At 49.1% G+C, this 24,900-nt stretch overlaps 1 protein-coding gene across 1 annotated transcript in view; it reads left to right on the top strand.

Annotated features, from left to right (window-relative positions):
• The first annotated feature begins 2,907 nt into the window (after positions 1 to 2,907).
• The window catches only part of VWA2 (von Willebrand factor A domain containing 2), a 29,841-nt gene continuing 7,848 nt past the window's right edge, over positions 2,908 to 24,900 (top strand). The window contains 8 exon segments of the mRNA XM_045567900.1: positions 2,908 to 2,959; positions 4,210 to 4,284; positions 5,354 to 5,487; positions 11,336 to 11,445; positions 17,883 to 18,077; positions 20,531 to 20,664; positions 21,273 to 21,405; positions 24,130 to 24,185. Of these exon segments, the coding sequence (XP_045423856.1) occupies positions 2,908 to 2,959; positions 4,210 to 4,284; positions 5,354 to 5,487; positions 11,336 to 11,445; positions 17,883 to 18,077; positions 20,531 to 20,664; positions 21,273 to 21,405; positions 24,130 to 24,185 (889 nt within the window).

Raw genomic sequence — 24,900 nt, 5'->3', positions numbered from 1 at the left:
GCACCCTCCTGCGTAGTAGTAACCTTCTGCACTTCCTTCCACCTCATCCTCACAGCAGCTGGGGAGCGGGCTGCTAGAATCCTTGTTTTATAAATAATCAGCAGGCCTGAGCCTCTGTCTCCTGCACATGCCCATGGTCAGAAGCTGTAACCCCAGAAAATCATCCTGCACCTAAGGACTAGACAGCATTGAGAAGCCCTTCACCTCTGCCTGCACTGCCCCTCATCCTCACTGCCTCACCCCTGCCTGGCTCCCAGGTGGCAGATGGGGGCTTGTCCTACGTCTGTTGTGTGGAGTATGAGGAAAAAACATGTCCTTGGGGGAAAGGAAAGCCGCGAGTCTGTCTTGCTGATGTGCCAGGGTTGGAAGCTTGCAGGAAGCCTGTGAGCCCCCCAGCAGGCCAGCGTCCTGTCCGGCCACCTTTCTCTCTTTGATCGTGTGTCTGGGGAGCTCCCGACTTCCTTGCTCTTGCAATATTGGATCCGATTTTCACTTAGATGAAGAATTGAGCCTCTGAGTCAGGGGCGGGGAACCTACAGCGTTGGGGGCCACATGTGGCCTTCTGGATCCTTGAGTGCAGCCTTTTGATGGAATCCAAGTTTTCCAGAACAAATCCTTTTAACTCAGAGTCTGAGTCATTCGAAGCAGGAGGACCCTGCACAAAGACGCTCAGCTGGTCAGGACATTTGATTTAGTTTGTTTCAGGGCCGCTCTGAAATCCGAGGGGCTGGATGTACAGCTGCGTAAGGTCTGGCCATCGCAGGTCCGTGATGGAGGGGGTCAGATGGGATTTTTAAAATGAGGAGACACCTTAGCAGCATCAGAGCCATCCCCTCATTTTGAAAGTGAGGAACCATGGCCTCCCTCAGGGTCACAGGGCGGATTGTGGCGGGGGCTGTCTGCCACCACGCCTGGTAATGAAGCCATGCGTCCTGTCAAGGGGTCATTTACAGGTGCGCCCTCTTGGTGTGGGTGGAGTCCTGAGCCATGGCTCAAGTCCCCTGAGCTGCCCTGGTCTTGGTGGTTAGAGGAAAGCACCTGAGCTGGGAGCCGGAGTCGGGAGCTCTGTGACCGGCCCCTCTGCAGCCTCGGTGACCTCTGCCGTCCATCTCCGAGGTGCTGAACAGCTCATTCATTCTCAGACTCCTTCCTTTCCATCACACTGTGACCCTCTGATCCCCGTTCCTGCTCCCTGAGGTGGAAATGAAACCCCATGGGTAAGCAGTGTCCCCCACCCCACTGTATATTCGTATTTCCTGCAATTTCAAGTAAGGTCTGGCGACAGCAATTTAAGAACATGAGTTGAGGTCATTTTAAACTTTTCTGCAAATCAAAAGCAGCAACACATCCCGGGTAACTTTCATTTTCAGGGCAGCCATAGCTCTCAGCCTGCTCAGCAAATCCTCTGAATTTGGAGTCGGACTTCTGTTTTATTCCTGTAGCTTTTATGCCCTGGCAGAGGTGGTGGAGCACATCGGGGAAGTGAGAGAGTTCCTTTTAGTGCAGATTAGATTAAGGGCACTTTTGTGATCTGCTAAAGATGATCGGGAAGCTTCTGCCATGTGTTTTGGAGAACTGATGCTCCCCAGTGAGGGTGGCCTGGCATTCGTGCCTTGTCATCTGGGTTCAGAGCTGGAGGAGAGTGGCACTTACTTGTTCAAGAGGTCAGAGGGATTTTCAGATTGGAGTGCATCAGGCTGATGTGGGCTCCCACTGACTGGCGCACTCCGGTGATACCGCACACACCCACTGACCGCTTCTCTCTCGCGCCTGGCCCCTCTCGGCCCTGGAATCCTGCCCTGCTCCCCTTTCCACATCCCTGCCCCGGGTTTTCTCTTTGGAGTTAGCTCCGGAATGAGTGTCAGTGTTATTTGTTTGATGGAAGGAAAATTTAGTAAGACCTGCATATAGCATTGCCTCGCTCTTGCCAAGTCTTTTCTTAGTGGGCAAGTTTAATGCAGAGAAATTATAGGGTGATCTTGAATTTCTAGACCCTATTATGATATTTTTTGGTTTTTCCCTGCTAAATGGTACTGGCGGGGAGGGAGTCTCAATTTCATTCTGTATGACTTTTTCTGTTCTTATACTACCTATTCACTTGCTTAAACATCAGCCTGTCTGCAGTGCGCATGACGTCTGTGATCAAAATGGTGACGATGCATTTCCTGGGCCTCACAGCTAAAAGCAAACCTTAGGTCTGTGCCCTTAGGAAATCAGAGTCAGTCGTTTTGTATTTAAAAAACTCACTCCCCATCTCTCTCAAAAACTGCTAAATAATCAGGCTCCATGGAATGGAATTTTACCCATGCTAGAAGTGTGTAATACAAAACTTAAAAAAAATGATTTACTCTTTCCTCAGCCAAATTACTGTTTATAAGTAATTTAGAAAGTACGGGCTTTCTTCAGATGCTGTCATCTTAGCTAGGGATGGGCTTATTAATGTCACTAGAAGGATTCAGAGAATGAGGACGTTGAAAACAGATCTTGAACCTGTCAGATTCTAACTCCTCAGGAAGAAATAGAGACCCCGAGAGAGGAGGGACTTTGCCTAAAGTCACGTGGCTAGTCAGGGCCCAGGCAGGCAGAGCTGAGACCCAGGACTCAACTCTGAGCAGAGCACACGTCCCCTGGGTGCGTGGAGGGCTGGGGTGGGTGTGAGGGGTGAGAGTGGTATTCTGGGGAAGGTAAATAGATTGTTGTTTAAAATCCAAGTCATTGGAGTAAAGTCTTCTGTGGCTTTTTGGGAATTTGGGTCTTCTCCTGGCTCCTGTAGTTATTGTGGTGAGAGGGGCCTCCGGGGTCATATTTGTGGCCTGTTGTCATCTTGTTTGGTGGTGTGACTTGGGCAGTTCACAGAACTACCCGCTGATGCTGTATTTCTTTTCCTGGCCCTCAGGTTATATCAACATGCCCCCTTTCCTGTTGCTGGAAGCCGTCTGTATTTTCCTGTTTTCCAGGGGTAAGATGTTTTTCAGTGGTGGGCGGGGGTGGAGGAAGTACTGGGGGTTTTGTTTGCCTCAAATCCCTTTGATTTTAACTTCTGAAGATGTCTCCCTGCTCCATGGCCACCTGCCTGGCCTAAGCCACATCTTCCTGTGCTTTGGCCACTGCAAGTCGCCTCCTGGCTGGTCTCCCTGGGTCTACGGGGGCCTTCTCCAAACCGTTCTCGGCACAGCAGCCATTTCAGAATGCAAATCTGATCACATCTGGACCCCTCTCCGCCCCCACCTAAAACTTACAAGTGACTTTCCATCACTCTTAAGAGGCCCTATCTGATCCTACCTGTGGCCAGGTCCCCTCTGGTGTCTCCTCCCCTCCCCCCTGGCACGGCAGCCCCACACTCCTCTCAGGTCTGCCCAGCGTCCTTGCTCCCTCGCACCAAAGAGGCTCTGAGTTACAGCGGCCCCTCTGCTCGGATCGCCCCCTCACCCCAACACTGCCACCCTGGTAAACTCCCACCCATCCTTCAGTACCCAGAACAACTCCCCTGGGACCCCCAGATCAGGTCAGATCCCCTATTCAAACCTCCTGTCACCTCTGCTCTATAGCACTTAACACAGATGTGAGTTTACTTTTGTGTGAACTTAAAAAAATTACATCTTTTCCACTGCACGTAAGCTCCATGAGGAAGGAGACTGCGTATTCTTTATTCACTGCTGCGTGATCCGGCGCCTAGCACTGGACGTGGCACATAGTGTGTGCTCAAGCAGCCCACTGACGGATGAATAATGGAGCAAATCAAGTTTACTTCCCACTTTGTCCCTCCCATGTTTCTAGCCTCTTTGAAATATGGGAGGGTAGGAAGGAATCATTGTGTCTGCAGATCGTTGTCTCACAAGTAAGAACAGGTGGGCCGGGTGGCTGAGCTGGGCACGTCTACCTGGGGATGCTCTTCTGTAAGCCAAGGGCTCAGACTGTGGCCTCTGCGATTCTTTCTTGCAGCTCCTCCCTGGTCTGTGTTGCGGCCAGTGCGTATTTGCTCTCTGCTCAGTTGGCTGCTATCACCACCTGCCTGTTCCCCGGACCCTGGGGGAGTTGGGACATAGTTTCTTTATGTTACCCACGTGGTAATTGTGATGCGAATATCACCGAACTCCTCCACGTTCCTGTTTTCTCTCCTGTTAGCTGTTCATTCTGGTCACATAATATGGAGCTCACGATTCCTCCCCCATTGCCTTGTGATGTCTGCTTCTGTGTTTTTTCTCCTAGTTCCCCCGTCCCTCCCTGTGCAGGAAGTCCTCGTGAGCAGGGAGACCATCGGGAAGATTTCGGTGGCCAGCAAAAGTAAGCCGGCATTTCTCTTAATCCTCCAAACACCCACTCAGACCTCGGCATGACGGACCCCAGGGAAACCATGTTCCTCCAGAGAGCTTCCACCCCACTCCTGTCCTCTTTTTGCTCTGTGCCCAGGGTCATTTTCCCCAAACAGGGGCCTGACCAAGTCACTGTCATTGCTAAAACAAAACAAAAACAAAACAGGCCGGGTGCGGTGGCTCACGCCTGTAATCCTAGCACTCTGAGAGGTCGAGGTGGGAGGATCGCTCGAGGTCAGGAGTTCGAGACCAGCCTGAGCAATAGTGAGACCCCGTCTCTACTAAAAAATAGAAATTATCTGGCCAACTAAAAATATATATAGAAAAAATTAGCCGGGCATGGTGGCGCATGCCTGTAGTCCCAGCTACTCGGGAGGCTGAGGCAGTAGGATTGCTTGAGCCCAGGAGTTTGAGGTTGCTGTGAGCTGGGCTGATGCCACGGCACTCACTCTAGCCGGGCAACACAGCGAGACTCTGTCTCAAAAAAAAAAAACGAACAAACTCAGTATATCTCTATTGCTGAATTTCTTGGCCTGTATCTCCAGGTCTTCTGTCACTTGACCACCAGACACCCCATCTCTCTCTGTGTTCCTTCCTCCTCCTCCCTAATCAGTATCCCTCCACATGGCTGTGATTACTGCTATTTGAACTCTTAGGTGACATGGCCTTATGTATCAGTGTCTGGCTGTGTCCCAGACTAGATTGTGGCCCCTCAAGGGCTGGGACCAGAGCTTTTCAGTATCCCTCACAGGCCAAGGAGACCCCCTTGTAGAGCTTAATTAGTGTTGTTGAACTAGATTCTTCTGTCGTCACAAGGACTTTCACGTTCGTGTCAATGGTGGGTGTGTGCTTCCCGCTTCAGAGGGGGCTGACTCTGGCCCGGACCTTCCACGGTTTCTCTCTCCCCTGTCATGCGCAGAGGAGCAGCAGCCTGGCCTACCACACGGTCATTTCTGCCTTCACTCTGCTTTGGGAGTGAGACCCACTTGCTGCCAAACCACAGGAAGTTGACTGTCACCTGTCTGTCCCACTCCCCCCAGTGATGTGGTGCTCGGCTGCGGTGGACGTCCTGTTTCTGTTAGACGGGTCTCACAGCGTTGGGAAAGGGAGCTTTGAAAGGTCCAAGCACTTTGCCATCACGGTCTGTGATGCTCTGGATGTCGGCCCTGACAGGGTGAGTACAAGTCTTACCAGTCTTTGGTTGCCAGTGACAGAAATCCTACCTTAACCAGAAGGGGCATTTACTGGCTTGTGGAACTGGGAAGATTCAACGGGGTGAATCCTGGTGTCAGGCATGGTGGGACCCCAGGGCTCAGTCAAGGCTTTCAGGCATCCTTACTCTTTTTCTTCTCTCAGTTTTGCTTTCCTTCCTTGGTTGGCTTCCTTCCCAGGCAGGTTTTCCTTACATAGCAAAGTTTCCCTGCATTGTCCTTCAAGCCAGTGACCCCAGTAAAAATTAAGTGGACTTCTTTCCTTGTAGATCTGGCAAAAGTCCCAGGGAGGGCTCTGGTTGGGCAGGCTTAGGTCACATGACAATCCCTTAACCAGTCACAGTAGTTGGAGGGAAGGGAGTCTCTGGCCAGACCTGAGTCAAGTTTTTGGGGTGGGGAGTGGATTTTATTTTCCGCTAGAAAGAGAGGCTGTGTTTGCAGAACAAGAGGAAAGTTTTGGTCTGTTAAGCCAGACTACTTCGGCAGATCATAGGATCTTATTATGAAGCACAGCTCCTACCCTCTCTGTTCGCTTGAAAGGGACTACTTCTGCCTGAGTGAATCCAGCCAGTGTCTTCATTCCTTATTCTTTAAATAGTAGGTCTTAAATAACAGAGTGTGATAGCGGTGGTTCTTGTTTCTAAAAGGGAAGTTTTTTAACAGCCGCTAGAAGAATGGGCAGTGAACACAGATAGTTCCCAGAAAATGAAACACAGATGGACTTTAGGCTTATGAAAAGATACCCAACCTCACTCAATATAATAGCAAATCTCTGACATACCATTTTTCACTTACTGGACTAGCAAAAATGCACAGTTTAGTAACATGCTCCATTGGCAAATCTTTAAGAAACTAGTATTTACATACACTGCTGGTGGGGTGTAAAGTGGTGCAACCTCTTTGTATGAATACAGTAGTATTCATCAAAAGCTTTGACTCTTACACAGGCTTGTAGCCTTCGACCCAGCAATTCTACTTCTAGGAATATATTCTGCAGATAATTCCCCCCCACGCAAAATAATACACAGAGTTATTCATTACAGCATTATGTGTTAATTGTCAAAGATTTCAGGCAAACCAAATATACATTGAGAGGGGACAAATAAATCCAATACGGTGCATTCATATAGTATAACATTGGGCAGCTGCTATGGACAGACACCAGAACAAATTAAGTGTAAAAAGTAAAGTGCAAATGGTATGTATAATATGTTACTTTTTATGTAAAAAATAAAGGGGAATGAATGAGAATCTCTGTTTCTGGTTGTATGTGTATCAACTCTGGAGGGATTTGTAGGAGGCTAAGAACAGATTTCCCATTGAGGGAGGTAGTGGGTGTGAGTAGACAGGGCTCAAGTCCAGAGGGGGACTCATCTATACATACTTTTGTCTACTTTGTGCATTTTGAACCATGTGAACCTACTCAAAAATCAAGTTAAAAACTAAGATGGGTGTTTTGGTCTGGAAAGCCATAATTACTTGAATTAGAGACTAGTCATATAGAGGTTGAGGAAGGAAGTGGTTTTCCAAGATAACATTCCTAGGTTAATCCCAGTAAAACCTCTAGGATTTAGGAACAAAAGTGGCTTTTAATGAGGGCCGGATTTTCTCCAGAATGGCATGTCATATTGGGAGCTGGACCGCAGACAGCCTTGCACGATCATCTGAAGGCCCTGTAGCAGACATCATTTAATCTAAGCACGAACAACACGGACAGAAGTTCTGACCATATGTTGACCTAGCATATAGCATAGGCCCTAACAGGCCAGGGCCAAGGACTGCTGAATCCCCACGCTCCTCCACATGGTGCCCTGCTTTTAAAAGGATTCCTCATGAAGTTTTGCTGTTATTCATGGAGGAAGTGGCATAAAGATTAAACACTGTTGACCTTGGAACTGATGTAGTGTGTCATGAAATGAGTGATGTGGATATCCCTGATGATGGCAAGTTGGGAGAGAAGAGCTGTATGGATTCTTAGTGCCTGTTTTATAGATGAGGAAACAGGCTCAGAGACGCTAAGTGACTGCCTAGGGTTGCACAGCAATCTCAGAAAAGAGCTAGGTGTGGAAGAACTGGGGCTCTTGACTCTCAGCCCGAGACTTGCTCCATTAGGCCATTTGTCTCTCCCCTGTGGGTAGCCTCTGGGCCAGAATGAGGTAATGACCGTCATAATTCACACCCCGCTATCACACAGCAAATGGCCAGCCAGCAGTGTGGCAGTGGGGCAGGAGGTGGGCGGTATAAGAAAACCATGACAAGAAACTTTCTGGCTGGTGCTGTTCCTGGACCACATCTAGAATGTGGCATTGAGTTCTGGGGGCTGGTTTTTAGGTTAGATACTGGCAAAAACAGTGTCCATGAGAGGGAGCAAGGACTGTGAGAGGCCTGGAAACTTCTTCTAGGAGGGAACCTGATGGCCGTTTTCCTGTGGAAGAGGATGCACAATGGCCCTATTTTATCAGGAGGGAAGAATCCGGATATTCAGGGAGTTAAATGTGGGCTTCACATGAGAAGAACTTACGGCGAGATTTGGGGAGCAAAGGAGTCAAGGGTTGACTTGGGTGAGTGAGGGAGTGTCTCGACCTCCCGGTGCTGGAGTGATAAAGTAGACTCCCTAGCGTGCTGAAGAAGGGTTTTTGCATGAGGGCGTGTGAAGATGGTTCAGTCTGATTTGTGGCCTCAGGCTTTATGTTTTTGCTGCTGCATTTTTGTGTCTTCCTTTTGTTGTCTCCATGTGCAAGGGATTTATTTGATTTGTGCCTTCTTTTACTTTCTGTAACTTTAGTTTTAGGGAAGAAATTTTCAGGTAGCTGTAAATTAAGGATTTTATGGATGTTCAGTTGTTTTGAGGTGGATTTAAGGTGTTTGAAGTGTTCCTCTTAACACTTAAAAGCTGAGAAGTTCACTTCCTGGCTCTAATGTAAGGACTGCAGCCGAGTGATTACCGTGTGGGAGAAATCTGGGCGGTCTCGTGCTTCTGAGCCTACAGTAAACCAGAGATAAAAGGCAACTCTTCTGCTCCCAAACCACCAATTAGATAAAATGCCTTAACTACTGACTTAAGTTGTTTCCTTCTTGTTTTGAGGTTGTAGCCTTCCTGTTTAACCCCAGTAATACACCCAGCTGTTGTTCTCAGGGGAGTTTTTTGGTTTTTAAACTAATTCATTCACATGGCTCAGTAAAAAGATACACAGTTAAAAGTCTCCTTCTCACCCACACATTTTTCCATTTGCCCAGTCCCCTGACCTGTTTTCTTGAGTATCCTTCCAGAATCATTTCATGGAAATACAAGCAGTATGAATATATAGTCTTATTTTTTCCTTATTACGCAAAGGGTAGCATACTGTACCCATTGTTCTCTCTCTTGCCTTTTTCCTCCTCACATTATCTTGAAAATCTTTTCATGTCTGTGTACAGGTATACCTTATTTTTTTTTACAGCTAATTAATGTTCCACCATAAGGATTTATCAATTAACCAAACCCCTGCTGATGATTATTTGCTGTTCCAAATACATTGTGGTCTTGTGAGTACATCATTTCACATATGTGAAAGTATGTCAGATAAATTTCCAGTGGCCCTGTGCATTTTTAATTTTCAGTGGATATTGACAAGTTGCACTCCATGGATGCTGTGCCAATTTACATTTCCACCAGCAATGTTTGTTTCCCCCGCAAACATTCTATGTGGTTTTTTGCTGAACTGATACAGAAAAATGGTCTCTCCCTGTGATGAGGTGACAAGCATCTTTCCACTAAAGAGCCTTTTGTATTCCCTGTTCTGTGATCTCTGTTCATTTCCTTTGCCCTGTTGCCATTGGATTGTGGGTCTTTTATATATCGATTCCTAGATACTCTTTTTATATATTGAGGAAACAAACCCTTTGTCTTCAACATGAATTGCAAATAATTTTTCCATTTTGTCTTCATTTTTTATTGCATTAAGGTATGTTTTGCCCTGTTGAATTTTTTTTTAATGTACTCAGATTTATCAATCTTTCCTTTATGGCCTCTGGATTTTAAGCCACAGTATCATCTTTTGCACTTCGAAATTTAAAAAATTCTCCCAGGAATTTTCCTAAAATTTTCATGGCGAGATTTTTCACACTTTTAAATCTTGAATCCATTTGCAATTTATCCTTTATTTTTGGTAGATGGCTGTCCAATTGTCCCAGTATCATTTATTGCCTAGACTATCTTTTCTCCAGGAGAGACCGCTTTTTATCACACACTAACTCCGAGGGAAACCTGGGAAAGGTTCCTTCTCAGACATTTCTTCCTGAGTTTGCCTCCTGCTCTGTCACAGCCCTCTCCCCCACGTGCCCTCCCAAGACCCGGACTCCTTCCTACTCAGAGCACCCAGCGGCTCCTCCTCGGAGCTTCCTGCCTGCTGAGCGCTGGGGAGCAGGTGCAGGTGGCCAGGTGTGTCAAGGCACTTCCCGCACCTCCTGAGCCCCGGGGCCTGTCCAGGGATTGGCAGAGAGGGGATTCGAGAGGGGAGCAAAAGGCAGTGCCATTGCTTCAGTATGAGTCACTTGTCCCATTTGAAAGCTTGGCCTGAGTGGGGCTTAGCTGGAAGGATAGTAACGAAGAATGAATTTTCTCCAGGGGTTTCGGAGAACCAAGGACTAGGTGCAGGGCTTATTCCCTCAAGAGGAAACCTGAATGTTTATGCCCTTCTCTGCTTAAGGCCTCCACACAGGGGTGGGGAACCTGCGGCCTCAAGGCCACATGTGGCCCTCCAGATCCCCAAGTGCAGCCCCGTGACCAAATCCAAACCTCACAGGATAAATCCCTTTATTAAAAGGATTTGTTAGTAAGATTTGGATTCGGTCAAAAGGCCATATTCAAGGATCCAGAAGGCCACATGTTGCCCCGAGGCCACGGCTTCCTCACCACCGGAGAATGACTTTCCTCAGTTTCCCTTCTCCAGTTCTATAAGGCTTTGGGTTTCCACCTGTGGCCTCTTCAGTTAGGACACGAATGTGTTGGGATTCCCCAGTGTTCTTACTCCGTCACTACAGAGGAACTCCAGTATTGCCCGGCTCAGTTTTGGGTACTGATTTTCCCCCAGTCTGACTCTGGTCTAGAGACTGACCTCTCTCTAGCTTGACCAGAGCAGGCCTGGAGGGGCCGACCGTCCAGTGAAGAATGGGCAGTGGTGGCTGTGGTTGGTGACGAGCTACCACTGACCGTGGCCGTGGTTAACTTCTGTGGCATCCCCTGTTGGGTCTGCACACATTTCGCTGCAGGCTTGTGCTTGCTGCTGCTGAGAAGGCAGGCGGGGGTGGCTGAGCCTTGGGGAAGACCATTGGCAGGAAGCCCAGTGGCCTGGCCCCCTTTCTTGCTAGCCGTGGGCAGGCAAGCCCATGCCTTTGGCCAGATCTGCATCCTCTCCACATTGGAGTTTCTGCAACAGTAACGTGGGTATTAATAGTGCCTCTGTGGATTCAGTGAAATAGTGCATGGGATTCCGCAAAACAGCCCCTGCACCCGGGAGGCAGTTGATAAAAGTGAGCAGAGACCCTGCCCTAAAGGTGCTCAAGCTCAGCTGAGAAAGCTACCAGAACGTTCAGCTGCCTTTAGGGGGAGGTGGGTCTGGGTAGATTGTCGGTGCAGACCACAGGCAGACTGTTTCCTTCCAGATTCTCCAACTGGTCTTTGGAAACTTCTTTTAGGGAGAAAGCTCCAGCACTGGTATCTGTGGAGTGGGCAGGGGGCAGGGTCCTTAACCTTTCTCGTCCCTTCTTACCCTGAGGAATGTTTATGACTTGACTCCCATCTCGGGCCCCTGGGCCCTCTGTCCCCTGCAGGTCAGAGTGGGAGCGCTCCAGTTCAGTTCTGCTCCGCATCTGGAATTCCCCTTGGATTCGTTTTCAACCCGGCAGGAAGTGAAGGCAAAAATCAAGAGGATGGTCTTCAAGTATGTATGGTCGGGTACTGCTGTGCTTAGGGTGTCACCAGCTGCTCTTAAAATCGCTCCCTCAAGGGTTTGGCCTGCTCTTGGCCTCACAGAGAGGACTGTGGGCTGCTTTGAGAACCTCAGCTGTGCACGGTGGGTAAAGGGAATGCTCTTCACAAGGCTTTCATATGATACATAATTTTATACATTTATTACATCTACATACAATATATACACACATATATACATATACATTATTACACGATAATGTCACAGGTAGGAATTTAAATGCAAGTAAAAAGGAGTATTTGCTGCTGTTATGTGTAGTTGTCAGTTACCTGGAAGAAAATGCAATTGGGAGTTGAGACTGGGTTTAAAAGCATGGGGTGGTGGGAGGAACGCTGGATCTTAGTCCCATTTCTGTCCCTTGTGCTCTCTGCAGCCTGGACAGCTCACCACACTGCTCTGAGCCTCATTTTTGTGTTCTAAAAAGAGTATGTGCTCCTCTGTTATTGAGAGTGCTTTAAAAATTATGAATAGCTGTTGATGTGCTCATACATGTGTGTACACACCTTATAAACGTGTGTAGTGGGGTTATAACTACCCACATTACAAGTCAGCTGAGGTGTGTGTATGATTGTGTGCTTTTATGTCCTTGTATATAAATTTTTATATCTACATGTAATCTATATATGATACACATAGATGTGCACACATACACATATACATGCACATATATACATACACACACATAGAGATAATACTCTTTCATAAGAAGAATGACTTTGATTTTCCCCCCCTGCCACTCTGATCTCTGGATCCCCTCTGGTCTCTGCTGCCCCTTCTGCTACTGTCCACTGAAGTCCTGCCAGGGTCTGTGGTCCCAGCCATTGATGGCTGTCTCCTCCAGTTGCAAAAGTTCTGAGCTCTGAGGTCCTTTTTCCAGTTGTAGGCTCTGTAGGTCCACCAGGGCTCTCAAGAAGCCCGAGGCCACACGCTGGGCACAGCCGGAACTCTGAGGGCCCCACAGGCCCCAAGGAGGACCCAGGGGCCCTCTGTGACTTTGTCTTAGAATGTTTATCCCAGCCCTTTCCTCTGTCCGTGAGTGCCCTGAAACAGAATAAGAGGCAAGTCATATGCAAGAAAGTGCAAAAGTAAAAAGCATGTTGATACATTTTTAAATAAATACATTAGTGCATACTGGCCTTTCCTTTTTCCCTAGGAGGCTTTTGCTCTTAGAGCCTCTAAGGATTGGCTTCCTCTAGAGAACAGTCCAAGCCTGGCTTCTGTATCTGGCCCCCAGACACACACAGCAGCACTTACCAAAGTGAGGTCTTAAAGCCACCTGGGTCAGAATGGTCTAGGGAGTATGTTAACAATACAGATGCCTGGGCTCCCTCCCAGATTTACTGAATGACTTCTGGTCCAGGCATACTTAGGAATCTGCACTTGTAAAAGGTCTCTCCCCATCTCCAACCTTCGCTCTGACTGTTACCCGTACTAACTTTTTAAAAACAGCATTATTGAGATGTAATTTATATAGCATAAAATTAACACATTTAACTTGTACAATTCAATGGTTTTGAGCATATTTACAGAGTTACACAACTATTACCATAATCTGATTTTTGAAATTTTTCATCATCCTGAAAAGAAACCTGTAAATAGACATTTCTCCGAAGAAGACATACAGATGGCCAATACGTACATGAAAAGATGGTCAACCATTAGCCATTAAGGAAATGCAAATTAGAACCTCAGTGAGATACCATGTCACACCCACAGGATGGGTAAAATAAAAAACTAACAATAATAAGTGTTGACAAGGATGTGGAAAAATTAGAGCCCTCATACTTTGTCTGTAGGATTGTAAAGCCATGCCTGCCACTTTGCAAAACAGGAAGTTCCTCAGAATGTTAAACATAGACTTACCACATGATTCAGCAGTTCTGCTTCAAGAGAATTAAAAACACATGCACACACAAAAACTTGTGAAAATGTTTTGGACTTAGTGGTGATGGTTGTACAACTCTGTAAATATACTAAATGCCACTGAATTTTTACACTTTAAAAGGGTGAATTTTGTGGTATATAAATTATATCAATGTGGTGGTCATACTAAAGAGCTTGGTACCCATTATATGCATGCTGCATTTAATGTGCATTTTCAGGAAAAAAAAAAATTGCAGAAGACAAATTAGCCTGTTGGTTTGAAATTTAGCACTGAAAGTCATAGGACCTTTGGGTGACTTTGACTCAAATGATTCAGCCCTGCTGTCATCTGAAAACTAAGCAAATTGCAAAGAACTGGTACAAAAAAGCACATTAGAGATCATCTAGTACCTATTCCAGCTCCTGATTTTAAGGAGGAGGATGCTGAGCCTGAGAAGGAGCAAGTGACCTGGCCAGAACCAGGGGGTCCCACCTAGCTGTCCTTTCCCACCTCTCTCCCCCACCCCCCTCAAATAATTAGTTGAGCTTCTTTTCAGCTGTGTTGCAAGTCATAACTAAGGGCTAGGGGGTGTTATTCATGACATCTGAAATGCAGAGACACACTAAGAAGGACAACACTGAGAATGGAGAAAGCAGCTTTTTTATGTGTTTGAACAAGGTCAGCTCTTCTTCTGGGGTTGTGCGTGGTTAGCACTTATGTATCCCGGGACAACTATAAAAAAACAACAAACAAGGCAAGGAGGGACAAACTAATTTTGGGCCACAGTTGTGAGGTCACTGAGGACACTAAAATGAAGACATGCTGTTATGGATGAGAGCAGAGGAATGTTGGCCGAGTGGCGTGATGACCTCCCCAGGCAGTTTACCCTTTCTCTGCAGGGAAGTCTTAAGTGCTGGGCTGATCGGGGCAGCTCTGCCCAAACCCAGGACACTTGCCTTTCCAGACCCAGGCGATCCCCACAAAGTATATTTTGAGGTAATTAAGAAACAACCCTGGCAGCCACCTTATTACTTTGTAAGAAGAACTTTTAAAAATATTATAGTCAAACTTTCTAATATTGCACTCTATGATGATATAAAATCAGATCCAACATGCTGGCAGTTGGCTCCTGAATGCAGAGCTCCTGGCCAGCCGGCTGCACAGGCCTGCTCGTCTCAGTAACCTCACTGGGACACGGCCCTGAATTTCTAGGACTGCATTTTTTTGGACTCCCTCTATAGCTGTATTAGGACTCTATAGCTTCATCACCACTTCACCTTAGCACAAAACCTTTCATAGTCTTCTTGAGCCCCTTTTAATCCACATTAACATTTAAACAGCTTTTAGAATAGCTAGAATTACAAAGCATTTTGTTTCTTTTTTTTTTTCACTTAATATCATTTTGTGTGTACTTTTGCATAAAGCTGTATTATTTTTATGTTGATCTTTGTGAATGATTATACAATAATCCAAAGAATTCAGTGTATTTAATCATTCCCCTAACAGGAAACATTTAGGTTGATTCCAGGATTTTTGTCTATTTCTAAAAACAGAACAAAAGGCTGTAATCAACATACCTGTACCTACAGCAGGTTTTCTCATAAAGTATTTTCCAGGTAGAGGCTGAGCACAGTGCCTGGGACATGGCAAGTGCCAGTAAATATTGGCAGTTATTATTGTTCTTCTCTGAGCAGGGGTTTCCTCATCTGTTAAGGAGGATAATGTTGGCACCTCTTACTGTAGTTGTAAGGATCATGTTTAATAACAGGTATGTGAAATGTCTGGCATGCAGTGGAAGCTCAGCACTAATGTCATCCTTTAGAAATGGGAGACGATCTGCCCTTCTGAGAGCCCTGGAGGAAGACTCTTTGCAGACACAAGAGCTTTGGTGAAGGCAATGGTATTCTGAGACTCAGAATCCACTCAGTTGTCTTTGATATCTCATATGCGATCAGCGGTGTGAGACGAGTTAGGGGCATTTGGGAGTCGTTGACGCTGGGGCACTGTTCCCCGTGATGATTCATCGATGTTGGCATGCTCTGTTCCTCTTTGACACGCCCAGTGCCCGAGCCACGCTGTGCTCTCATAGCTCGTGTTGCTCACCTGCGTCTTTGTTTACCCTCCTTCCCCTGATTGGAATGGCCTCCTCCTTTCCTAGCCAGTTGATTCACCAGGACGCCACTCAGACACTCTCTCTCCTCTGAAGCCTGTTGCCTGACACCCACAGTGAACTCACTCCTTGGAAGCCTGTTGTTTGCATCCCTGCCTTGGTGTTTATTTGCTGTCTGGTAGTTCCTGTAGTTCCTTTTTCTTTAGGGGTAGGATCATGTTACACTTGCTGGTCTCTGTTTCACCATCTTCCATCTAGAGGGTCCACAATAAATACTAGTGGGTTGAAAAAGTGATTTTTTAACTGATGTAGATGTCAATATATGAGATCTGTTCGGAAAGTATCCAGCCACGTACTATGAAAAATAGAGACATTTATTGAAGATGATGCAAGAAACATTGTACATGGGACGATGATGCCTCGTTCCTTCAAAGTAGGCACCTTGGGACCTCACACAGTTCTCCCAGCATCTCTTACCCTAACTCACACATGTTCAACATTCTCAAGGATTCTGGTTGCTGCAGGCCTTCCAGAACATGGATCACTTTCAACAGATCCTCAACCATCTTTGAAGCATTTGTGCCACACTTTTATTTGTGCTGCACTCAGTGCATCATCCCCGAAAGCCTCCTGAATCACCCCAGTAGTTTCTGCGGAGGAATGTTCAAGCTTAACGCAAAATTTGACACAGATTCATTGCTTGTTCAGTCATTTTGAATGCAATGGCCACACAGTACACAAGCTCACTCAACAGTGTCTGTAGCCCCACTGACTGTACAGTGATGATGTTGTTCACCCATGCGCACCCCAGTCTACTTTTCTTGGCTGCCAGGTTACATCAATGTCTTGCAAACTGTTCTCATTATATATATTAACAATGGCTGGATCCTTTCAGGACAGACCTCGTGTGTGTGTGTGTGTGTGTGTGTGTGTGTATATGTATAGTAGACTAAGTCTTAATTCTAGGAATTGTCTATTCTTGTTGACATTTATTAACTTAATGGAGCTTCACAAAGAGAATTGCCCATCAAGAGCTTATTTAAAATAGAAAGCAACAAAAGTGAAGAATATTCTCAGCCTGATCCATAAACCCTTCCCCAACATGATCTTCGTGCTCTTCCCCTGTCTTCCTGCTGAGTGGTGAGCACTTTGAGCACAGAGAGGAAGGTGGAGCCGTGAAATTGAAGGGGCCTGGATTCCTGACTAGTTGCTTGGAGAAGGAAACAACCAGGAGAGATGCCTGGGCAGGAAGGCCTGTGTCAGACTTGCACGAGACATAAATGTTTTTAGTGTTGAAATGCACAGAATACAGTGCCTATGCCTCTTGTCGGCTAGATGTTCTCACATTAAGGAATGGGCTGAATTAAAGGCCAGCACTGCCTTGATTTATGGTCCGAGTACAATCTGAGTAGAAATGTGTGCCCCCCACCATCTACAGTCTGCGGTTAGTCAGTATTTCTGAGTAATGCTCTGACGAGGTTTCCCCTGTGCATGCAGTTAATAACCACAGTGATCCGTCAGCCTCACGTTGTTGCTCATGTTTGCATGGGCTACCATCTGATGAATGTCTTGGCTGCAACCGGGACTGAGTCAGTCCTGAATTGTGAGTCACAATTCAGTAACCTAAAATCCACTGTAGCAAGTCATTATTTTCTAAACAGCTGACAGTCGAAGCTGGAAGTTCTCTCTCTCTGAGGTGACAAGCCTCCTATTTTGAGTTAGCAGAGATCCTGTGCAGGAATTCCAAGTTCAATTATGGTCCCTATAACTGAACCGTCGCAATCGGAGAGTCTCAACGAGCCATGGTGAATTCAGGACCATTGGCATCCCGATGAGATGGGATCCTGTAACCCACCCCAATCGGGAGGCAGTCAGACAGCTCAGCCTTCCAGCACCCAACCCTGAACTTGGACATGGCCCAGAAAGGCCTGGATCATGGAAAAGATTCTCATCAGACCCTTGCACCAAAGCCCTGTCCTTCACTCTTATGGATCCTTAATACACGATTTTCCTAAGCCCAGTTATCTGCTTTCCCAGCCTGAGAAGATGAGCCATAACAAGAGGAGGATGATACAGGGATGGGGAGATGGGAGGTGGGTGGTAGACAGATGATGAGAGCTGTCAGCCCAGGTCATGCCTGAGTGGGGGAAGAAAATGAAAACCCGCAATATACAAAGAATGACAGCATTACAGAATACAAGGGAGATGTGCAGGGTGAATCCCAAGGTCGCTGACAAAGTTAATTTCTGCTCATCACTGCTGTGGTTTAGCTGGTACAATTGTCCCTTTGAGCTTCTGCTAGGAGAAGGCAGCCTTTCACTAGGGACAGAGGAGCCCGTTGATTTCAGGCTATTATCCCAACTTACCTCCCTGCATCACTCACTCTTCTTTCTTTTTCCCTCTGGGTGCGCACAGAGGAGGACGCACAGAGACAGGGCTTGCCCTGAAATACCTTCTGCGCACAGGGTTCCCTGGAGGCCGAAACGGCTCTGTGCCTCAGATCCTCATCCTCGCCACTGATGGGAAGTCCCAGGGGCATGTGGCGCTGCCGGCCAAGCAGCTGAAGGAAAGGGGCGTCACTGTGTTTGCCGTGGGGGTCCGGTTTCCCAGGTAAGAGCCTCAGTCATGCTGGGTCAGCCCTCATGCAGTCGGCCTGGGGACCGTGACACAGCTGAGCCACGGGGGGAGAGGGGAGCTGGAAGGGCCATCCTGGTCCTTCCATGGATCCATCTTTTCCCCACTCTGCAATTTTGGCCCTGGTGTACAGGGGGCTCCAATCTTGGGAAGCCTGAGAGGTTGCATCCGCTTTGATTTTGTCCGAACACTTGGTTGCAAATACCAGAAGTTCGACTTAAATTTATTTGGGCAAAAATGGGAATTCATGGGGTCCTCTCATTTCACTGGGATGGGATGGGGCTCCCTCAGGGTGGGCAGGAGCCAGTAACTTTGATGCCATCGAGATTCTTCTTGTCCACCACATATCTCTGCTGTTCGCTCTGCCTGTCGCCTCTTCTCTCAGCCTGGCTCTCGGGAAGCTGGAACCAGGGCTGTGGACGGCGCTCCAGCTCGTGTGTTCACAGCTCCACCCCGGTGGGAAAACAGACATTTCCCCAGTTTTGAGTTGAATAATACAAGAAAGGATGCTGATTGGCCTGAGTTGGACCCTCCTCCTGGGGCCAGGGGAGTGGAAGCCTGAGACTGGGTGCCCCCCAGCCCCACTGTCTAGATGCTGGGCAAATGTGCCTTCCTAGAAGAGGGGGCACAGGTCCTTAGTGCTCTTAACCCTAAAAATGGACATTACATCTAGTCCCTGGGCCTCTAGTTGTTGTGGGCATTAACTGAAATGACTCTGGTCTGGGCACTGTGCCCAACACAGAAATCTCTGTACTGACTTTAGTGCATCATTCATTCCGTCAGTTAATAAATATAGTTGTCTTCCCCATGCCAGGCACTATTCTAGGCTCTTGGGATATGGAGACAATGATGCACAGTCTCTCAAAGCTTCCATCATAGGAAAGGAACTAGATAATAAATAAGTGAAAATGTCATTTCAGGTGGAAATAAAATGCAAAGGAGAAAAATAAAATAGGGTGAGAGGTTAAAGAATCATGGGGAATAGAGAGGAAAGCTGTTTTAGACAGCTTTGGAAGGTTCTTTAAGCTGCCTTTGGGGAACTGATTTTTGAGCAGAAACTTGAGTGAAGTGCAGAGCGAGCCTTCCACACATCAGAGAAAAGAGCAGGCGAGGCAGGCAGGTGGATGACAGGTGCAAAGGCCCTGAGGCAGTGGCTACCTTGGTGTGTTAAGGAAGGAACAGCAAGACAGCTGGGGAGGAGCTGGACCCCAGCAGGCAAGGGGGAGAATTACAAGAAATAAGGCAGAAGAAGTGGGCAGGAGTCAAGTCATAGAAACTTTGTGAGTCATGGTGAAGACTTTGGAGTTTATTGTGAGTAGGATAGGAAGTCCCTGGAGGGTTTCGAGTAGGGAAATGACATGTCTAGAAGGTCGTACTGGCTTCCATGCAGAGAATAGGCTGGTGGGATGGCGGTGAGGGGAGAGGCAGTCGTAGGGGAAGGGAGGAAACTAGTTAGGAGCCTCTGGAGTGGCCCACACAAGAGGCAAAGGTGGGTCCTGGCAGGGACGCAGCTGTGGGCTGCTGAGGAGTGGTCGGACGCAGGATCTGAGCAATGGAGCGGCCAGCAGGTTGGGGCCAGGAGGGCCGAGGGTGGCTGCAGCGCCCCGTGCGCCACCACTGTGGGGCCGTGACTGATCGGCCCCCTCTGTGTGCATGGGCACAGGGGAGTCTGTCCCAGGTCCTGGGAGGAGTGTTTGGTTTCTGTGCATTCAGAGGAGAACGGGGAGTTTTTTATAAATGAATTTCAGAGATGAATGAGGTTTTTGCCCTATTGCCAAACCTTGGTCTACTCTGATGATTTTTTGATGATAAGATTCTTCTAGATGCATTACAGACTGCCCAGTCATCTTAAAAAGAGGTTTTTAAACATAATTTAATCCTTTCTTCATGCCCCAATGTCATCCTCTGCACATCATTCCGTCCTGGGCACTAACAGTGCTGCGCTCTGCCCGTGGAGGGGTGCAGCTACCCGCCCTAGACGGCCTCACGTGGCTAGCCTTCCGGTTCTCACGTCCACTGTCCATAATCCTGCAGTTTGTTTTTCCATTACTAGCTGTCCTCGATTGCAGTTTGCTTGCTATCACCTAGCACCACTTTCTTTCATATCCTTTCTGGTTAATTGTCTGGCAAAACCAGACGACTCAGTCTGTTAGGGCTGCGTCCCAGTGAGAGCTGGTGGTTCTGAGTGAGAGGCCGTCTGGGAGGAAGGTCGTGGATTTGAACATGCTTACGTCATGACCCACGGTGGGGCTTCCTGGAGGACTTTCAGCCGTTACCCACATCCTAGATGGCCGAGGTCGCTGCTAAGCGGCCCCTGGGTCAGTGGGGTGGTGCTGCCGTCTACAAGGAGCCCACAGCCTAGGAGATGGGTGGGCGGGAGGAGGGCAGCCATGGGGCCACAAGTAAGTGGTCGTGACTTCTTGGCACAGGTGGGAAGAGCTGCACACGCTGGCCAGCGAGCCGAGGGAGCAGCACGTGCTGTTGGCTGAACAGGTGGAGGATGCCACCAACGGCCTCTTCAGCACCCTCAGCCACTCTGCCCTGTGCACCGCCGGCTCCCCAGGCAAGACCTCGCGGCCTGGGAGGGAGTGGGGTGGGTTAGGGGAGGGTTCCCCGAGGCAAGAGGTCAGGACCCAGGGAGGGAGGGCGAGAGAAATGGAGGCTGTCACTGGGTACTCCGCTCTGTCCCCATGTCCCACCCTGTGGATTTCACATCTGGGAGACTGAGCTTGTCTCCACGGAAGTAGAGGGGCCCAGGGCCTGTCCTCTGCTCAAGAGGAAGAATGAGGTCTGCTCCCCCTGCCTTGCTCAGCACAGAGGGGCACAGGCAGCCTTCAGGCTTGGGGTGAGATCCCTGTGTTCTAGTTGTCCTCGTCAGGGTCCACTGAGGAGCTCGAGTGACGTATGTTACGTAGGGTGTCCACATGCACATGTTCTGTGAAAGCCGTGCAGGGCGGGGCCCGTGCAGAGGAGATGTCGGGGATTGGCTGCCCCACTAAACAGGCAGGGTGGGGACCCTCACCTGGGGTGCTCTGCCCTGACAGAGACAGAAGGCGGCCCAGGGCAGGGGGTGGGGTGGAACCTCCAGGAGCAGGAGCATCTGCTGGGGGGGTGTGGGTGGCAGAAGAAGGGTAACCTGGTCTTCTCTGTTGGTGTGTGCCGTGGACGCAGACTGCAGGGTCAGGGCTCACCCCTGTGAGCGCAGGACGCTGGAGACGGTCCGGGAGCTCGCCGGCAACGCCCTGTGCTGGAGAGGATCGCGGCGGACCAGTGCCGTGCTGGCCACACTCTGTCCCTTCTACAGGTTTGTCTGCAAGGTCTGGAGGCCCCCAATGCCGAGCACTCACAAGCCACAGGGAGAACAGCACTTTGGGGTCGTGGCCGTGGAGCTCGTGGCAGGGATGGGAGGAGACCTGGGGGAGAGGCAGGGGCACAGCTCTGGAGTGACAGGGCAGAGTCTCCCTAACACACAACCCAGGTGCCCAGGGCAAGCCAGGGTGGCCATGTCACAACCGTTCTGGAAGGCCGGTGAGCGAGCCCGGAGCTGGCCCTACAGAGTGATGGTCTGGACTTGGGATATTAGTTTGGTAACTCGGTTCCTCTGAGCACCAGTGTCCGCATTATGCAGGCTGAGTGAGGCAGAAGGATGATCTGTGGATGAATTCCAGTCACGGAGGCTGTGGGGATGCTGAGTTCTTCCAGATTAGGGTCCAGGCACTCAGGAGCACCTGCTGCCTGGCCGCCAGCCCTTCCCTCGCAAACGCGCCTGCGCCGTCCAGCAGCACTTTACCTAGACTGCCTGCCACACAGCGCCTGTGCCCAGCTGGATCTTTGCCCCTTGGTCCTGCCCCCAGTGACTAGCTCGGAGCACGGCACACTGTGATGACATGAATGGCTTGGCCAAGAAGCCTTGGGGGCGGTGCTGGGCTGACGGAGAATCCAAAGGCCACCTTGGCTGGGAAGGGCCATGCCTCTGCACAGGGGTCAGAGGAATGGGGCCAGTAGAGGCTCGCTTCAGAACCCAAGCTCTCAAGTGAAGGGAGGCATTTGTTCCTTAGTGACCAGGTTCCAAGTGCCCACTCTGAGCCAGGCAGTGGGCAGTGAGGAGATGGCACAGTTGCTGGCCCCAAGGAGCTGGCAGCGCAGAGCGGGCAGTGAGGAGACCAGGTGCCGGGGTGGGTCCCATCCTCCCTGGGACCTCATGGAGAAGGTGCTGCTTGAGCAGTCTCGGGCAACTCGGAAGCAGAGCTGATGGGCAGGGGCACCTGGCGAGCCTGGTGGGTGGAAGGTGGTATACTTCCTGGGTTTTATGCGCAGACTCTGAGTCAGGCTACTGGATTTTTAATCCCAGCATCACTGCTAGTGAGCTGTGAACTTCCACTGCCTGTTTCTACATTTGCAAAGGGGCGTGGTAATAGCACCTGCCCTGCAGGGCTGTTGAGAGCATGCAGTGAGGAATAGGTGGGTGCACTAAGCTTGTATCCTCCAAGAACAAAGAACCTAGGAAGCTCTTCCTCAGTTCCCTCCCTCAGGAAATACCCACTAAGGTGACACTCCAGTGGGGGAGGCAGCCATAAACAAAACAAACATAGCAAGTGAGCCATTCAGCGGTGATAAATACTATGGAGGAAATGACAGCCAGAATGGGGATGGGGCAGGGTGGCAGTTTGGACTAGAGTGGCCAGGGAGGGCCTGCAGAGAACATGGCGTTTGTGTCTAGACCCGAGGGAGGTCGGGGCCGATCCCAGTGAAGACCCTGCCGACAGTGTCTGCTCCATCAGCCCCGATTCCCTGGGGCCTGCAGGGGAGGGAGCTGGGCCCGGACTTGTGGCTTTATGAGGTCACCAAGAGTAGGCATGGCAGGGAAGAGTTCCCTTTAATGAGCTGGCAGCATGACATACTGATTTCAGCAATTCCTTGAGTTCTTAATTGACTTAGCTTTTATCCCATTTTGCCCCAGGAAAGACCCAGCCCTACAGGTGAGCCCAATTAGCCTGCCTCTGGGGCGGGCAGCCAGGGTGGGGCCTTGTGGGAAGAAGCCCTTTTTGGAGAACTTTAGGGAACTTTTTTGCCAAGGCCCAAGTCTCCTTAGGTGAGGTCATACCAGGAGCTGCTTCCAGCCAAGAACGGGGCTTTCTGTCCACAAGAGGAGAAGCCACTCCTGCCGTGCAGGGCACGTTGCCCCAGAGACGCAGGAGAGGCGGGAGGGGAAGCCCAGAGGGCAGAGTGCACGGGCTCTGGAGTCAGGTGGTCTGCTGCGTCCAGTAACTGCGGGACTTCAGGCTTCCCCCTCTGCAAGATGGAAATAACCATCTCTTCAGGTGGCTGTGGATTCAAGGGAACAATGGAGCCACCCTGGGAATGGTGGCCATCCTGTTATTACAGAATGTGTTAGTGCTCAAATGGACCTGAGAAGTCATCAAGTCTGGTGGTTTGCAAATCTTCTTAAGCTGCGCAGCCTCATGTAGACACTTGTGTGGACCAGATAGAAGCGCACACATTTGGGATGAAGGGATGGAGCTGGGGCAGTGGCAGAGGCCTGGCACCTTGGCCTGTCAGTCCTGTCAGTCCTATTCTCTCTCCATTAAAGCTCCAAGGAAGGCAGGTGAGAGTTACTGTATAGAAGAAGGAACTGAAGATCAGAGAAGGAAAGTAACATGCCTGGGGTCACACAGCCAGAATCTGGTTCCTAGAATTTTTCTTCCCACTGCATTGTGGGCTTTGGAAAGTGACTTATAATAAAATGGTGTTTCCATAATTTGGAATTTTACACACAGATGTCTCTAACTTCTAATACAATAGATAGCTTACATTATCTTTCTTTTTTTTCAATTGGGTAGTTTGAAACATTCCTTATTCTGTGTGGAGATAAAAGGGTAGAATCAAGAAAGAAAACAAGGAAGTCTTTCTTGGCCCACTTGTGCATTGGAATCTTATATCATCTTTTAGTGTTGTAAATAATCTTCCAGGTTTCTACCCTCCCTTTAAACCTCTGATTTCTCTTCCCTTTTGTTTCCTTGGATTGTAGCTGGAAGAGAGTGTTCCTAACCCACCCTGCCACCTGCTACAGGACCACCTGCCCAGGTACAGTCTGCCTGTAGAATTCGCCAGCTCTTTCTGGGCCCTGGGTTTGTAAAGGGACATTTATAATCCTGGGCCAGAGGGAGGGGTTGGGCCCAGCTCTAGGGCAGAGGGAATGGGGCATCTGGGAGGCAGAGGAGTGTGCTCGTGCTGTACTCATTCCTCCTTGCCCCGTGGTATTTTTTCACTGAGAATGGAATGACAGCTTTGGAATGACTCCCCTTAACCCAGGCTCCTTGCATTGGTGAGAGGCAGAGAAGGGCAGGCCCTGAGCACCAGCTTTGCAGACGGCCTCAAATCCAGCGCCAAACTCGGGGCAAGACACCTGAGCGGTTTCCTCCTCTATAAAATGGGGTGACGTTTGCCTGATGTCTGGAATCCCCATTTCCCTCCTCTGCATGATAGGGCGTATCACACGTTGGGAGCTAGTGAAGATTCAATGGGTAAAGCCCGTGGAATGGGCTCCCTCAGCTATAAAATCCCAAACACAAGGACTTTCCAACACCATCGTGCATGATTCAGCGCAGTCCCCAGAGTGCCCTCACCGTCCCTTACCTGGGGCCAGGGCCTCCACTGACCCGGGAGCGGGAAGTTGCCCTTGAGTGTGTAGGTGTCAGTCGCCGTGTGGATCTGCCACCCTGCTGAGGCCAGGAGCCTGCCTCCCAGAGCAGAGCCAGTGGTGGGACACAGCGGGGTCACAAGTGTTCCTACCTGGGGT

The sequence above is a fragment of the Lemur catta genome, chromosome 14, assembly GCF_020740605.2.
Source record: "Lemur catta isolate mLemCat1 chromosome 14, mLemCat1.pri, whole genome shotgun sequence".
NCBI classification, from domain to species: domain Eukaryota; kingdom Metazoa; phylum Chordata; class Mammalia; order Primates; family Lemuridae; genus Lemur; species Lemur catta.
The sequence above is the reverse complement of the archived record's forward strand: the minus strand, read 5'-3'. Positions and strand labels throughout refer to the sequence as shown.